At 42.6% G+C, this 18,720-nt stretch overlaps 1 protein-coding gene across 1 annotated transcript; it reads right to left on the reverse strand.

Annotated features, from left to right (window-relative positions):
• Positions 1-15,545: 15,545 nt before the first annotated feature.
• Positions 15,546-18,195, reverse strand: lhfpl4b (LHFPL tetraspan subfamily member 4b; the record flags this gene model as incomplete). Its single annotated transcript, XM_083974810.1, has 5 exons — positions 15,546-15,574; positions 15,676-15,823; positions 17,384-17,463; positions 17,706-17,910; positions 17,989-18,195. 5 exons carry the CDS (start codon positions 18,193-18,195, stop codon positions 15,546-15,548), a joined length of 669 nt encoding a protein of 222 aa, XP_083830936.1.
• Positions 18,196-18,720: the final 525 nt, after the last annotated feature.

The following is an 18,720-nucleotide window of genomic DNA, read 5'->3' on the forward strand; positions in this document are numbered from 1 at the left end:
GTGGAAAATTTCAATAAACAACAAACTCGTCTCTGATTCTGTCTGTTCATGAAGAGAGAGTGGATGAGTGGATGAGTGGATGAGTGGACAAATGAATATAGGCTATTAGTATGATTGTAGTAAATTAATTAAAAAAGAGTAGAAGAACCAATGAAGATCTGTGGATGAATGAGTGGATTAAAATCAACTAAACAAATGATGCAGTGAATGAACAGATCCGTACACAACTGAATGAATGGATGGATGGATGAATGAATGGAAGGCCAAAGGAGTGAGTAAATGAATAAAAAATGAAGAGAACAGATCAATAAAGAAATGAATGAATGAATAAATGATCAATTAATTAATAAGTAACAATAAATAGGATAAGTAGTCCGAGTCAGTGAGTGAGTGTGTCCATCCCTCAGGGTGAATGACTCCTTCCCTCTTTCATTCCATCCATCTCTACCACTTCTTTCAGTCCTCATCCTCTCTCCATCATCCTTTCTCATCTATTTTTCTCCCCACTCCTCTTCACCTCCCTCTGATCCCTCACTCTTGTTTTCCTCCTCACCCTCCACCTCTTCTTTAGCTCCTCCCTCTGTCCTTATCTATTCATGTCCTCTCTCCTCCTCTCCTTAGTCATCACTCCTCCCCCCTCCTCTCTCTCTCTCACTCTCTCTCCTCATCACTGTAGCACCTCCTCCCTCCTCCCTCCTCCTCCTCCCTCTGTTATCAGATGGGTGTCTGTTAATCGGAGCCAGTGTGTGTGTGTGTGTGCGTGTGTTCAGTCAGTAGCATGGCGTCTCTGGGTCTCCTGCTGCTTAGCACCGCTCTGCTCCACACCGCCCAGGTAAGAGCCTCAGCCTCAGCCTCACCTCAGCCTCAGACCGCGTAGCCTACACACACAGAGTATATGACAGAGAGATGGAGTGTTTACGTGTGTGTCGTATGTGTTAATTCATTGTCACGGTGCTGTGTCGTCACGGTAACCTGATCACCATGCAGATGAACAGAGTGCAGGGTGAATGATGTCGCTGCTGTTTATCTTCCACCTGTCTGTCAGCACTGTTACATCACAGTGTGTGTACGTGTACTTATCGGCATACAGTATGTGCATTCTATTTCATATAGTATATATAGTAGCCTATATATGTGTGTATGTATGTATTGATTATTGATTTACTCATCAGGAAAATTGATGGAGGGAGAGACAGGGGCATTGGGAGACCGTAGCGCTCTGCTTTGTTCACACGCGCATGTGTGTGTGTGTGTGTGTGTGTAGTAATGGCAACTGAAGGAACATTTCATTTCAGCTCCTGTCACCATAGCGACAGGAGACAGTAACCCACGGCAACAGGCCTAAATATTGTGCAGGTTATAGATCTTCTGACACCTGGCTACTGGTGCTACAGTAGCTCTCTCTCTGTCTCTGTTAGAATCAACATGATGTAATTAAAGTGCTGATGTAGCAGGATATTTGACGGGCCAGTGCTGCACTCATACATCAATGCACATTATTGCCAGTGAATTCCTGTCTGAGGAGCAGAGATGGTCAGTCTGACAATGTTCTCCACAAGCCTGTCCTTTGACTCAGCATTTGAAATGATCCTGAAAATCATTCAGGATACTTTAACACTGCTTTGTCTATGCCTGAGTATGACTCAGTAGCTGTGTCCCAGTTCAGAGCTGCATTTGTCGGTTCACTGCGTCACGGTGACGTCACTGTCCCGTTTCAAAGGTTGCTTTAAATCTTTTTCCTTCGTGGTCCGATTGCAAATAATAATATGGCAGCAAATAACACTCAGTTTGAGTATTTACATATCAGCACAGTTCAATAGCTGATGATGGTTCAACTGTTAAAACCAAGGGCCTTAAAACCTCATGTTTTTATGAAAAGGTTCTGTGTTGTGAGGGCTGCTGAGTGTCAGTGATGCAACATTAAAGGAAAAAGCTGGTGATGGAAAGAGGACATCCTCCATTAGAGCAGACTTGTTTGGTGTTCTCCAAAGAGCCACACCTTCATACACCATGTCCTCTGAGCCGGAGTTGGGACACAGCCAAAGAGGACAGGGACATGGTCCTAAGACCCTGACTCTATAGAGAGATGGTTTCATGTTGGTTCCAGACTGCTGTTTCCAGCACTGGACCAGTCAACTTCACCCAGTCCACCCCAACCTGAACACCCACACATGTGCTTTGTTAAGTTTGGGTTAACAATACTTCCTTGAGATAGGCTAAGTGAAGATCCGTCGTCACGGTTACAGTAGTAAGGTGATGAACGCTGTGGACTGCTGGTTTTACACAGGAAGTCAACATCCATCTCCTGAGTGTTGAAACGTGATCTGATCCTGTCTCTGACTTCACCCTCCTCACGCCTGTTGATTCACTTCAGACTCACAACAACAACAACAACAACAACAACACTGTAGTTTTAGACTATGGGTTCACTTGATGATAAAAACTAATTAAACACTCTTCAGCTCTTTTTTTTAATGGAATCTAAGACTTTACTGTAATTAAAGCATTTCTAAGCTTCCAACAGACCATTACTACTTTAATCATCACATCATGGCTACCAGACAATGAGTCACATACTACATAGAGGCTAGGACTGGGTATTGACACTTACATCCTGAATCGATTCAATTTCAATTCACAAGGCCCTGATTTGATATCAATTCATTTTGCCTGGATATGAATGAGACTCAAAAAACTAAATTATTCCTATGACCTGGTGTTTGATTAGAAACATTAACGCATACCGGTACTCTGAAATGGACTCCACAGCAGCTACATTATGTTGTACGATAAATGATAGATGAGATTGTATCCCAGTGCAATATTTTCCTGTGTGTTACTCAATGCATGATGAGAATCAATCAGTACACCTTAAATGTCAATAAGACAACTCTGACCACTTGTTTGCTCTCTAAATAATAATGAGGATCAGATCTTCAAGTGCTGGTTATGTTTCTCAACTGGACTCTCTCTGGAGGATCGTAGCTCTGGCTGCATTCACATCAACATATCTCATTGTGACAGCTTCACACATCCATAGGATAGTGTCAAAGAAAAAAGATTGATCATGGATTTGTAAGAACTGACATTAGATTATTCAAATGAAGATTAATTTTAGGACTATAGCCTCAACACGTGATTCTTTTCAACCCAGACCACACATAACAACCTGGGATGAGTCCTGCAGTGTTGGACCATTTGCTGCCGCTCTCTCCTCTTCTCTATCGGTCTCTACCACTGCTGTCAAGAAAATATTTTTTAAAAACCAACATTAAAACAATCATGATAATGATTTGAAGTCATATCAGCCAGCTCTACTGCTGACTCATACACCAAAACCTGGTCCTGTATCTCTACACACTGCGTCACCAGGCTCTCCTCCTGTCATAACGACAATGGCCACTAGATGTCTCCTTGCAACAAAACCATCAGGTCATAACAAGCTGCTGCACAAACAACCTATTGGCTCATTTATCACAGTGGGACAGACTTATTTCACAACATTAAACTCCTAAAATCATTCCTGCACCCGAATCTGCCCCTGCACAGGCCCCTGAGGCTCTGAGGTCACACTTCAGAGTCAGGGCTGGCTTTATGGGGAAACAAAACCACAGTCAGTTGCTTTACCTGTGGCTCTTTCTTTAGAAGTTCAACATCAAACAGGCAGGATTTGCATCAAAGTTCTCGTTCAGCTCTTTGTGTTCAGACGTTGAACAACTAAGATCTTATGAACACACACCTTCATGTGTCTCCAAGGTAAACAGTCACAGGTTTCATTTCTACCCATCTCTAACTCCTGCAGGAAAAACTGATGCTGCAGTGAGTCAGACAGAAAGATGCTCCACAGAGGACTCATTATTACCTCCCCCTCCCCCTCAACTTCATATATCTGATATAGTGTTATGGTTTATCTCTGACAAACAGCAGGAAATGAATGAACCTGTTAGAGACTGGATCTAATCATGAGACAACACTTTCTGCAGGGAGATGACTCATCATTATCACCTTCATCATGACCACCTGACCTGCTATTATTACAGCACAAACACACTCATCAGCAACATCATTAAAACCTGTTAGTGCTGAAGTTTGTTTCACTGCAGCTCAGGGAGTCACACAGAGACTGTGTTAGTGAGGTGTGTGTGTCCCTGTTGTGTCCCTATGTGATGTCAGCTGTTGTTTCTGTTGAACAGACTGTTGTGTCTTCAATCTGTTGATCAGTATTCATACAAACATTAGTCACTTCCTGTTTCAAGTGTGTCGGATTTCATCTTGTTCTTTACTGACTGTTCATTGGTTGGTGGTGCTCAGCTGTAGACAGATAAACCTGTTCAGCCTGAAAGTATTGATACACCCGCGCGCGCGCGCACACACACACACACACACGGACCAATCAAATTAGTGGAGGCTGGAACAGAACAGCTCGTTCTGCCACCATGGCAACAGCATATCTCCCTGGACAATGACAGCTTCCATATAACACAGGCTTTCCATACGTAATATTGGAGCACCTGTCTGCTGTTCTATGTAGCTATAGTTGTTTGTACCTACAACCTTTTTCAATAAAGTTCATTGGAAAAAAAAAAAACCTAAAACGCACAGGCTTTCTAAATGTTTTAGCTGAGAGCTGCAGTGTCAGGTCTGACACACTCCTCAGACTTTCCTCAGCTCATGTGCACAGAACAAGCATCAGATATAAATTGTGTGATAAGGTGACCAGGTGTCTCTATTTTTCAGGGACAGGTCCTCATTTTTGGCGGCCTGTCCCCACTAATGTCCCCATTTTTAACTGTGAATTGAAGCCAGAAATATGGGAAGCAAGGGCCGTATGGAGATACTAAACCTTCTCATAATTCAACAACAGAATTTTCAGTTAGTAACGCTGTAATAGGCTACAATGCATGCTATTGGTGTGCTTCTGCATAGGGACATGGTAATTCAGCAGCTGAATACCGTGTAGTACGGTGCTAATGTGCTAGTAAAGTGCTGTTTTGATGGACAACAAGAGGTTAGGACGTGTAAAAATGTAGCGGAGCCTGTCTGTGCAGAGGAATACCATGGATGAATTAGGAATATTGAGTGAGTTGGTTAGTTCCAGGTAAACGTCTTTCTTCAGAATAGTTGATGGACTGAAAAAAAAGTCTATAAAACATACACTTTAACTTGTGTATTGTTTTGTGTCAGGGCTTCTTTGAGTCAAGCAACGGCACATTTTACTGTCAGTAATGGTAACAGCGTTATAACAGGATCATCCCCGTGTTCCCCGGGTCCTACAGTATGTTCCCCACTTTGTATGGGACCGGGGAACATAGGACCCTTTTTCTAAAAAAGAGTCCTATGTTTCCCGCTTTTTCCCAAAAGGACCCAGGGAACATGCAATTTTTGGTCCCATACCTGGAAGTTGAGTTGTGACTTTTCAGATTTTTGCTGATTTCTGAATGAGAAGTTGAGTTGTGACTTGAGCGAGAAGTAGAATTGTCCCATTGATTGGGTTTAGGCAATGAAGAAAGGAGGCTAGACAGGCCAGATAGATAGAGAGAATCCATCGACCAGCAGGTCCATCCACCTTTGAAAAAAGGTCCAATGTTCCCCGGCAACAGCGGGGAACTGCTTCACCGCACAGTTTATGAAGACTTTGTCAGAGGGAATTAATTAATCAAATTTCATAGCTTTGTCGGGGTGCAGTAGTTTGAGCAGACGCCCCATGTGTGTAGAGCAAGGTCCTCGCTGCAGGCGGCCCCAGTTCGAATCCCGCATTGGGCGGTCTTATCCTGGATGTCATTTCCAATCTCTCTGCCTCCCAATTTCCTGTCTCTCTCAACTGCACTATCTAATAAAAGGCATGAAAAGCCAAAACATATATACTTAAAAAAAAGCTTTTTTATATATATAGCTTTGTGTCATTTAATATGTAGGCTGGTCAGTGTTCACAGGAGAGGGGCATAGTGTTAAAAATGTTAAAACAAACAAACATATATATGAGTATGTTTTGACCTCAGTGCTGTGACTGTTCCATTTCTTTGTGTACCTTTTTGAGCCCTTGCAACACTGGACACTCAATCACACACTAGGGGACGTTAAGTTGTTGCCTGAGAGTCAAAGACTTGACTAACGGTGACTACACCCAGACCACACCGCCCCGTTGCTCCTCGTTAATCTTCCCGCTCCGAGCTATACGTCTAAACTGAGGGAGGCTGCGGCTCTGCAAATCACACTCAGCTGAAAGCATAAATATGTGGCCAGTGCAGCATGTGACAACAGACCGAGACAGACTGCTGGAGCATCACATTCATTAGTGGATGTTACTTGTGGGCCTGTGGTGAAGTAATGGTGATTCTGCTGTGGTCAGATTTGTCTGCAGAGTGGGGCTTCTCTTCTCACTCAATCAAAGATCTGTGCTCCAGCTCAGACAGACGGAGCATCAAGCCTGGTGCCTGAGCTGAGTCACCCACAAACTGTGAGTGTGGGTGACTCAGCTGTGACTCAGAAGGTGCAGTGATGATGATGATGATGATGATGAATGTTGAGGAGTCTGTAAAGCATCATTAGAGACTGTGCGGACACTGACAGGTTCTAGTGGGCGATCCTGATCACACTTAAACCCTGAGATCACATCTCAACAGCCATCCTGGCTTTCAGCAGGATGTTAGAGTCAAGTTTTTAAAATAAGTAAAAGTCTGCCAACCAACAAAAACATGCTCAATAATAATAATAATTACAGAAGATCTCTAATCAGGATTCCCCGTTTTCCTGCTCAAGACAAACATGATGTCGGCAGACTGCACAACCCCACCCATCATACACCTGAATATGATCTTAATGGTGGTATTGGTTTTTTGGTTGTTTTTTTTTTTCAATTGGTGACGTGAAAAACAAGGTGACATGAAGGACAAATACATTACAAACACATGGACAAACATACAAACAGTCAACATTGGTACAAACGACAACAGGAAATGACGTACCGTAGTGATATATGAATGTAGTATTAAGTGTGTGTGTGTGTGTGTGTGTGTGTGTGTGTGTGTGTGTGTGTGTGTGTGTGTGTGTGTGTGTGTGTGTGTGTGTGTGTGTGTGTGTGTGTGTGTGTGTGTGTGTGTGTGTGTGTGTGCGTGTGCGTGTTTGTGTGTATGCGTGTGTATGGATGAAAGGTAAGTGGAGTGCTATTGCTTGCATACAATATGATAATAATTAAGTAAGTAATAATAATAATAATAATAATAATAATAGAGAAAATAACATAAAATCAACAAATAATATTAATATTAGGGATAATGAGTAGGTAATAAGAGAAAAGAAAAATACATATACGTATATAATAATGAAATACAACTTTGAAATTAAATAATAATAATAATAATTTTTTAAAAATGAAATGGTTAATGGTGGTATATTGTTATTAGCTCTCTGACCTCTGACCTCTTGCTCTCAGCCTCTCCCTGCAGCTCGTGGTGGGGGGCGTGGCCTGGATGTGTCACTGGTCAGACGCCAGCGCAGAGACCTCCATAACCTGCTGCCGTATGAGGACCAAATGATATCATATCCTGCCATGCAGGAAGGAGGCGGGGCAAACGACCTGTACTACCAATCAGACAACTGGAGGGGCAGGGGCTTGGACCAAGCTCTGCAGCGATTGGTGGAGAGAGACCAGAGGCGGGAACAGGAGGAGGAACAACGAGCAGGTTGACATTGATACTAATTAATCATCAGCCTGTCATTGTCTCGTTTACCATCTGCCGCCTTTTGTTGTTCAGCTGTACGACACGACAACTGATCTCAGAACAGCAGCAGCTAATCACTAGATACACAAATGTTTGCTAATCACAGATCCAGATCCTAAATGAGCAAATATCCAATAGACACGGCTGTCCTCTCCTCTTGACAAGCTTGTTACACATTAAAATGACCAACAACAAAGGCTGGAAGTGTAGCTAGTGTTAAAGCAGAAGTAAGCGGAATGTTTGTGTTAATATAAGTCTTAAATAGTTGTATCTTCCGACAGCAATCACTTCTATAGAGTGTTTGGTCCGAAACACGGGTCTGTCAGTCACTCTGCTCTGCTGTAAGCAGAGGAGAAAACTTTCCTTGTATCCAAGGGTTTCCATGGAGTTTTTCCTCAGTGGATGTGAGGGTCTAAGGACAGAGGATGTTGTTACGATGCCATGTAAAGCCCTTTGAGACAAACTGTTTGTAAAAACGGGCTATACAAATAAAATTGCCTTGCCTTGCCTTGCCTTGCCTATCCTACAACCTTTATCCAATGAGGAGAGAGAACGGCATAAAGGGGCGGTCCTCTCTGTGTGTGCAGCCAAGGGATGCGCGTGAATACAAATAAAGTACTTACTAATGTGGTGACGTAGGGACGAGGGCGGGGACTGCTAACTCCATCTGCTGACAGGAAGTTAGCCAAAACCACCGGATCGCTTGCTTCTGCTTTAAGAGACATTAACCTGCTGCCACCACAGGAGGGCACTGTTCTGAGATCAGCTGTCAGGAGAGAGATGACTTTTTGTTTAATCTTTACTGACACTTTGTGACATGTCTCTAAAAATGATTCTGAAGCACTTTAAACGTATTTTGTACTTAGTGCAGAGATGTCTGCTGTTTTTGAATGTTTTCTTATAAAACGATCAGCAACAAAGATCAAGTATTTATTGAGAGAGAGAGAGAGAGACAACATGAGTGATGGACCATCAAATGTCTCCACAGCCTATCTGGCCGCTCTGTTGCGCCTGCTGAGCGAGGCAGAGAGTGCAGGATTGGTTGGCCCAGGAGACGTGGAGCTGGTTGAGGAAGTGGAGGATGAGGAAGATGATCAGGGCCCACCAAGGGACTTCCAGGGTCCAGTCCCCGCAGACTATGATGAGACAGGGCAGGGACTGACCATGGGGAGGCCTCCGGCTGCCTGGTTGGGGCTCCTGGAGCCCCAGCTGGCTCAGGCCCTGTTGGACAGGTGAGAAGGAAGACAGGTATATGGTATGGATAATCATGTCAGCTGCTGTCTCAGAGTTCTAACATGTGACCTGTGGTCGTCAGGATGGAGCCTCAGCTGGTCCAGACTCTGCTGGAGAGAGCCAGGCAGGAGAGAGTCCAGCAGGGACGAGTCTCATCAGGACTGAACAGAGACCAGGACACTCTAAGGTCGGTCACACACAATGTTTCAGTCAGTCTTGATCAGTAAAGCACCTGACTTTTTATTTACTCAAATAGTTTTTAGAAACACTGTGCACAACTCCAGCACTAGAGGCTCCAGCAGTGGTCAGCTGGAAGCCTCAGCCAAGAACTAAGGCCTTATCACGATCTTTTATCTATAGAGCAATAACTCTGTGGAATAATCTACCTCACTACCTCTGTTGTATTTAAAAAGAAATTGAAATTTTATTTTTTATGAGCTGTATACGAGTAAGAGTGGTTCCACTTTGTTATCTAAGAAAAGCTCTGTTTAAGATTGGTGGAAATGTTCAAATGTTTGCTTTAACTTTTTAACATTTAGGTTATTGTGATTGACTGTAAATGTAAATGTATGATATGTTGTGTATATGTATATTTTGTGTTGTTCCTTGTGGACCCCAGGAAGACTAGCTGGCTACTAAGGTACCAACTAATGGGGATCCTTAATAAACAATTCTAAACAATTCTAAAACACAGAGTGACTGATCACTGCTGTAAAGCTCCACCAATGCTGATCAATCAATCAATCAATCAATCAATCAATCAATCAATCAATCAATCAATCAATCAATCAATCAATCAATCAATCAATCAATCAATCAATCAATCAATCAATCAATCAATCAGTGTGTGTGTTGGGGGGGGGGACTTGTCTCAGAGGAGGAAGATTCTCAAGACTGTGACATATTTACATAGTGAGAATTAAGAAAAGGATTGTTTGTCATCATTTGGTAACGTAATGTTATCTGGAGAAAACAATGGTTCATTCAAAATAAACTTTAAACTCTTTGCCTTTAACTGTTTTTGTATGGCTTCTCCTCTTCAGGCGTTTGGTTGCTAGGATACTGACCAGCATCGGCCCAAAGGATGCCCCAGTGATCTCCTCCAGCCGCCGGGTGAGGAGGGACCTGTCAGTCACTGCAGCTGAACCTGTTAGCTCCGCCCACAGGAGAACCCGTCGTTTCCTTGACAACACGGAGCCTCCAACACCCAGCAACGAGCCCCCTCTCCTCAGGGTGAAGAGGCTGGAGGAAGAGGAGGAGGAGGAAGAGGAGGATGAGAAGCTCCGCCCGTCCACTGGTGGGCTGCAGAGGATGAAACGCATCAACACCGCAGCTAATGTACCTGTGGAAGAACTGAATCATGGGAGTAGTAGGCGCCGAAGGAGAGCAGCAGTGAACTACGACCCCCAAATACTGATCGATCAGATTCTGGAGTACATGAGGGAGTGAGAGGAGAGGAGAGGAGGGGAGGGGAGGGGAGGGGAGGGGAGAGGAGAGGAGAGGAGAGGAGAGGAGAGGAGAGGAGAGGAGAGGAGAGGAGGATGTTCAGTAGATTGAGGGAGGAGGAGGAAGAGGAGGAGAAGAAGAGTGAGAAGTAGAAGAAGAGGTGTATTCTGTCGTCTTTCAGGTTTTTATTTTCTGTTTCTGTAATAAAATGTTTTGTTTGTTTTTGCTGCTTTTGGTGAAATATGTATGTGATCAGTTATGTGTCATTACAGAGGAGAAATGATGGAGGAGGAGAAAATGTGCAGGACAGTTCCTGTCTGAAGATGCATTACAAGTTGAGGCCTGTTGTTCCTGCAGAGCCTGAGGTCAGAGCCTGTTCTGTAGTTTAACTGTGAAACTCATCTAGTGAAGACAGTCGTGTTCTGACAATTAACCTTGATGGAGCTGTTGTGTTTCTGTGTTCAGGGCCAGATGGTGATTAACAGGGGGAAAACTGCTTTGGCGTCAGTGACACTTTCCCAGCTAATTTCCTGAAAATGTTCCTCAAAAGCACCAGGGCCAGCATTCACAAAGCATTTTATCTTAACACTACTCCTAAGTAACATAGCTGAGACTGTTGAGACCAACTTTTTGGAGGGAAAAGGGAGAACTTCACATTGTCATCATGGCATGGTTTGATTTTCCTTGTTGTAGCACACAGTTTCCAACACTTCCATATTGATCAGGTTTGCGTTGGTTGGTTGGAGATAAACTCTACAATGATCATGATTTCATTTCAACTGAGGTGTATCATCACTGTTTTAGATTTCCAAGAGTTAAGAATCTTCTCAACTTCATCATGACAAAGACCTAAATCAGTAAATTAGGAGCTACATTTAGGCTTAATAGGATATGCTTTGTGAAAACAGGCCCAGGTATTTATGTACGAAGAACTATATGAAGAAAAACATTTTTTAATGATAATATAACATATTGATGTTTATTTTAAAAGATTTAAATGAAATTCCTGCCTACTTTCTTTGACCTTTAATCAGACTAGAATACAAGGTTTTCATTTTAAACACTACAGTAGCCTATTCATGAGCCCCATCAGCTGTGGTGAAATGTTTGAACTGATCTGAAATCTAAAAGTAAACTGTTAACAGATAAACTTCTAACTTAACCCACTAAAGCTCTCTGAGTGGATACTGTAGTTGCATCAATGCTTTCTGGGACTTGTAGTTCACCCCCAACCATTCTCCTTCTCTACAAATTTGAAAATATTATAATATATATATATAATATATATAATATTTGAAATATTTCCTCATAAGAAACACCTGCACACTGGGTCAAGCTTAGAGTTGCGGTAACCACTGTGACAGCTCAGAAGCTCTGTGATTGGTTGGTTCATGTTGTGTTCATGTACTCCAGCTTGAGTGCAGCAGCTCTAGTGTGATCGCGTCTGTCTGTGGTGAAAACTAAAAACTTTATTTGTCTCTCTCTGAAATAAAGTCAGATGCACCACAAACTGTTTGTTTTCTGTTTCTTTCAACAGCACTCGGATTTCTAACTACATATACTCCACTTCACAGGGGAAGTATTAACTGTTAACCAGAAAGGCATGTGAATGCTAGGCCTACAATTACAGAAGCAATGCTGAAGTAGATGAAAACCATGTAAGAAGCTGAAAAGCATGTAAAGCAATTCTGAAGAGACTGAATCTGTTGCACAAAAGGACAACATGTTAGCCGAAAGCTAAAACAGTTAAAAAGAAGAAATGGGGGTTGGCATAGCCCAAAGCAGTGATGCCTGTCCAACTCTTAATAAAGGCAATATAGGGACTACATTTTAGGTCTGACAGGTTTATTTAGCTAAAGACATGGCCATAAAAACACTTTACACAGATACATCACATTGAAATAATTCATAAACATTTCAAAATGCTCTGATAGACTGTGGTTGTATACAGTTATACATGCTCTATGAAAATAAAATATTCTGCAGTTAAATTGAAAATAACATCAAGGCAAGTAATAAACAACAACGGGTTAGCCTGGAAGACTCACGATATGTTGAATTAATGTGTCTTAAAGGTTGAAAATCATGCTGATGTTGAGATAAGTGAAGTCACTCTGTCTTACTCAGACTTTCCTTTTCCCATCAATTTGATCTAGTTAGGCTAGCTTAGCACAAACACTAGACTGGACTTAGCTGTCTAGTCGATCAGCCGTCCATCATGTTGTCAGTTAGCCATGAGCCAGAGAGTAAAGGTGATTCCCTGAATTTGGTGCATTTTGGCTCGTCTGATTGGCTCGTCTGATTTCTGAAAAAACCTTTCAACCCTGTGACAATGACGAGTAATTTTTGTTACAGGGTTGAAGATTTTGGCTAAAAGTAGCCTAAGTCCATAATTATGGCATGTAGCACCACGTAGCTACATGATTAAGAAAACAAGAAATTATAATATTTTTCAGCAGTATTGTTTTTTTCCTAAACAGTTGTTGACTATCATTTATTTATATCATGGAGTTGAAAGGTTGAGCTTGACGATGTCAGTCTCACAATAAAAACAATAAAATATTTAAGAAAAGATGTTAACATTTTCTTCTCTTTACGGAATGTTCTTCTAAAGACTTAAGTGATGTCACTTCGTGCTGTGGATGTTAAACTGAACCATTATGTTTAAAGCAAAGGAACTGGTATGCTGTTACGGGGTTGAAGAAAACCCTGTAACAGCATGGGAGACATGACATAAATAGTTGATTTTTTTTTCAGATTTTTGTATTGTTTTGGTTGGGTCAGGGAAATTATTATATTAACAAAACAAAAAAAAAAGGTTAATTGCAATTTTTTTTTAATTCAATGAAAAAGTGACCGGTCAGCGATGACATACAAATTTGGCTGTCATCTACTCCTTAGCAAGCAACCCATTCAAATTGTTTTAGAAATGCAAAAAAGAAAAGTTATTTTCGAAAATCTTTGAGGTAAACCTGAGGGATGTAATAATTCAGAGAATCACCCATAAGTAAAAAGCTAGCTGGACCTGAAGCTTATGTTATGCAACTGCACTCAACTGCACTGCAAGTTAATACTAGACCCCAAATCTAGCTGGATCTTAAAGGCCCCATGCTGTGCACTTTTCTCTGGGTTTATTTACCTGCTGATATCCCTAACAAGATGTATCATTGGTTTTGAGTACCTGTGATCTGCTTAACATCGTCTATATTGCCCCTTTCTGTTGCCTCTTTCTGGAGTTCTAACAGGCACAGGTCATTTGGCCAATCAGAAGAGAGAATGAGAACCTCTCCTCTGATTGGCTGACTGTTTTAGAGTGGCATGTGGTCGGGCCAATCACAGGCAAGTAACTGAAACCTAAGCTGCATTCATAGAAATTGAAAAATAACAACTGGTCACGGTGGGCGGAGTTACCTTGTGTGTGACATCACAGAAAGGAGGAAGTGCTATCTGCTCGTCTCAAATAGAATGTTCCTACAAATGGGCGGTGTGTGTTTCTCCGTTTATGACCAGTTTGATGCATGGGACAGTATATATGTGGCCCAGAGACCTCCCCAAGCACGAAAAAATAACCAAAATCACATTTTTCATGCCATGGGGCCTTTAAGCTAATGCTTAAACAAGACGTTATCTAAGATAACTGGACTCAAAGCCAAATCTAAGCTACCTGGCCCTGGCCCTGGCCCTGGCCTTGGCCTAGCTAACATGTTAAGTCAGACAGAACTGATCCTTCCTCCAATAATAGTTAATCAAGGTCAAATAGGTTTGGATCCAATAATGAAATAATATGACACAGCATGTTTGGAACATTCACTGTAACATTTTGCTAGAGACAGCATCAGCTATCATTTCCCCCTACTTCACGTCTTTATGCTAAGATAAGCTAAGCAGAGATACAACTAATATCCATGTGAAACAAAGAACCAGGAGAATTAAATGAATCGTATACTGTTCTTTTAAGGTCCGGGCACTGACTGCAGCAGCTGTACCGAAAATCAAACCTGAGACTTGGATGCCAGAATGTCAGTCTGAAAGAATTGGAATTTCCCAAAAATAACACAACGTGAGATATTATGCCAGTTACATCATCTGAGTGAATAAATTAGACATTAATTTATCCTAGCCAGATTTCAATGTCAGTGGACATAAAGAAAAACACCTCAACTGATAAAAACTTGCATCACTCAAGTCTTTACTGAAGTTTAGTTTTCATTTAGCAAATGATTGGTTTGAAACTAGTTGCTACAGCTGCTGCAGCTCAGTGCTGATAAAGATGATTTTATTTTATAAACCACTTTGTGCTTCTGTTGTTTTACTACATGTTGAGGCTCTGTTCCTCCTCGGACGACCAAGCAGCTTTAAAGAAGAAGAAGAGGAGGAGAGTTAGATGTATGAAGAGTTAAAGGGACAGTTCACCCAAAATTGAAATTGCTGGGAGAAGTTTCAGAGTCCTCTGTGGCTTCTCTGAGTTACAGGGGGTCTCGGCGTAGCAGTGCATGTCCATATAACTGTTGCAAATGGATACCAACTGTCTTCATAACAAAAAGACACACCAAAAAAGATCCAAATACCTCCATGCTGCTCGTATGTAATGTCCGTCTTGTATTGAAGCCCCGTAATGCGAAATTGTCCCGAAAAAAATTTAATAAGTCTATATTTCAAGCTTGTTTGTAACGGAAGCTTCTCGAAGCTCCTCTTCCCGGTTCGTCAAATTTGGACGAATCAGGGTCTGTCCTCTTCCCAGTTCGTCCAAAACCGGGAAGAGGAGCTTCGAGAAGCTTCCACTACAAAACAAGCTTGAAATATAGACTTATTTAATTTTTTTCAGGACAATTTCGCATGTCGGGGCAGAACGTCTCTGCTTCAGTACAAGACGGACATTACATACGAGCAGCATGGAGGTATTTGGATGTTTTTTGGTGTGTCTTTTTGTTACGAAGACAGTTGGTATCCATTTGCAACCGTTTTATGGACATGCACTGCTACGCCGAGACCCCCTGTAACTCAGAGAAGCCACGGAGGACTCTGAAACTTCTCCCAGCCCTTAGTCCACATGAGGGGGAGTAGATAATGAGTGAAATTTCAATTTTGGGTGAACTATCCCTTTAAAGAGACAGAGAGACAGTAGAGTAGACTCACCTGGTGATCTCACGCTGACATCAGCAGACCTGTGGTCACTGTAATAAACACAGTGTCATTAGAAACCTGTAGTTCAAGCTTTGTCAGTGTAGTTCACATGAACGCCCCCTCACCCCCCTCCCCCCTCCCCCCTCCTCACCATCCTTGGCGTCCGGTGGCAGCAGAGCATCCTGCCTGTTGGCCAGAACAAACGCCAACGTGGCCAAGATGGCAGCGTCCAGGACTCCCAGGATGGCCAGGATGTAGGCCCAGTGGACGGAGCAGTTACCTGGGGAGAAGCTGCCCACCTGGGGACAGACATGTGGTGTCATTCATACTGGACCAGTACCGTTAATACAGGATCAGAGTCACACAAACTGGACAAATCCCTTCAATAAAGGGCAACACACACCCCACCCACAGACCTGTTAGAGCCACAGTGGGAGCATTGTATTAAAACACACACTCAAAAAGAGAACCGATTGTTGTTTTCTTATTCCTTTTGCAGAGAATTGCTGATGTTGTTGAGTTGATGTAAATATGTTTTGTTGTCAATTTAAATATATTTTTCACTGTGATGTTGTCTTTGACAAAACTGTGTCTGACTGTGTTCAATAAAGCAACATTACATCAAACTGACACCCTCCACTATATTTGCTAGTTGCTATGCTGAATCTGAATATAATACAGACATTAGAAAATACAAATTTATTTTCTAACCATTTTAGCATCTGTACATACAGTGCCATTTTGGTATTTAGCATGACATTTTCCATTTCATGTCCAGTAACCTGCAAACTCTCTGTAGAGAGACAGAGCGGCAGCCAGAGTGAACTCAACAGTTCAGCAGCATCAGCCGGTGCAGGCAGTCAGGTCAACCGTGGAAATGTCTGTGCCCGAGGCCAGATCCGTGACTGGCACTTCCTGCCCTGTGTGCCTGGTCATTTTTTCCTCTTCTGACTCATTTTGCAGCTTCAACTTGAAGCAGTACTTGAATGGTGCATCATATCATGTACAAATGTCATTGTAGCAGTCATGTCTATTCTTTGTGTTCAGTATTCCCTTCATTTCTAACCAACTAGTTTCAGATTTTGCTGGTAGTCATGTGAAATCTGGGGCGCGTGTCTTTTCTCTCGCACTCACGACCTGAATATAAAAATGAATATTATATGAAAATAATAACTAGTAAGAAAAAAACAACGACAGAGTGGTCTCTGTGTTAAACTCTCCAGACAGGCTCTGTCTACTTTATTAAGAGTCATCAATGCAAACAACATTTAGAGCCAAACAAACCCATTTGTCTTTTATCCCCTCACCCAATGAGAATTGATAAGAAAATTGATAAGAAAATCGATAAGGAATCGGATCAATAAGCAATATCAATAATGGAATCAGAATTGCTGAATTCTTATCAATTCCCACCTATATACAATAATAATAATTAACTAGAAAATGTTGATAGGGCCATGGGAGCTACGGCCGGGGTTGCCATCTCTGTCAACATGGGAATGCTTCGCCCCGAGCACAGTCAGTGCTCATGGCGATTGCCCCGTGGCCCTAATAATTGATAATAGCCAACGCAACAATGTGACGTCACACATTTTGCATTCAGATGGCAGCCCCCCCTACCGAAAACATCTTCCAGTGCAGTGTTGATCATGTTGTCAAATTGTTTGTTATAAGTCTGTGATAAGGTTGTTATAAGAATATGTCACTGGCATATTCCACAGCCCCGGAAAAGAAAAGCCACTGTATTCGGCTTGTCTTTGAAAAAAAAAAACCTTTCTTGTGGTGCCCCTCCTCGGCCCTATGGCGTCCCTGCCATGGGCCGCCCCTGCAGACAGTGTGTCCCTGGCCTAAAGACTCACCGAGTCTCCACACAGAGCCCTCATCTCTGGACTCTCCCATGAGTCTGGAAACAGAAGACAGGCCAGCGCCAGACAGAACCCTGAGAGACAGAGAGTCCATGTGGTGAATACTGAAGCCAGTGTCTGCTGTTCAACTAAATTATGATGTTAGCTAACAATGTTTTACAGCTCCCATGAGTCTTTGCCACGGACACTCTAAAACAACCTCCTGCCAACACATTCACATTTAACTCTCCAGTAAAACAGAGCATCAGCAGTACTGGTAGTGTCAGTGTTACTGGTCCAGTACCAGTAGAACCAGCAGCACCGGTGTGTGTCAGACCTGCTGTGAGCTGCAGCCAGGCACAGATCTTGTAGACAGTGGCGGCGCTGCAGAACCGGAACAGACAGAGACAGAGGACGCTGGTCCACACCGCCCACAGGGACACACCCACCAGCACCGCCACAGACTGGAAGGAAGGAAGAGGAGACAGACTGGACAGACCGCCACGACAGTCCGGGACGGGCCAGTCTGAGTCCACACACACCTAAAAACACACACAGGTGGAGGTTACAGACGAGAGTCGTACAGCTCCCTGAGGTCATGAGTTTGTGACTTGTCTCACCTCAAAGAGTCCCAGAGTGCCACTGGGTGTCCCCGGGGTCCGTGTCTCTGCGCTGCCGATCCAGGACGGCTGCACCAGGACTACCACCTGGATGATGGCGAAGCAGAGCGTGCAGATGGCCCAGAGGACACCGACCGCCCGAGCACTGCGAACAAACTCCGTCTGATAGAGACGAGAGAGGTCAGTGAGGGCGGGCGACACCGACATGACTCTAGGAGAAAGAGAGAGAGGGGATTACATCAGATATGAATACATTTACTGTACTCTATGAGCTTTCTCCAATTTTTTCCCTTTTAAGGGTTTTCCAGGGAGTTTTCCTTCAGTGGATGTGAGTGTCTAAGGCAGTGGTTTTCAACCTTTTTTGGCTTGTGACCCCATTGTGACATCACAGATCAAGAGGCACCAGCTCAAATATTTTTATATGCTGCATTTTACAATATACAATACAATAAATCTTTATTGTCCGCTGTTGGAAAATTGCCTTTGCCAATTGCCATTGCCATTTTATTTGAACTCGATTTATATTCAAGAAAGTGAAAGTAGAATACAGTTGTTTAAGATTGTGTGTGATGTTTTTAATCATAATTTTTAAAAGAATAATAATTAGTTAAAAAAATATTTTCATCAGTAATGTTTTTTTTTTTTTTTTTTTTTTTTTTTTAGCAATTACTAGACATTTCAGGCGACCCCATTTGAATTCCAGGCGACCCCATGTGGGGTTGAAAAACACTG

The sequence above is a fragment of the Trachurus trachurus genome, assembly GCF_905171665.1.
Source record: "Trachurus trachurus genome assembly, chromosome: 7".
NCBI lineage: Eukaryota > Metazoa > Chordata > Actinopteri > Carangiformes > Carangidae > Trachurus > Trachurus trachurus.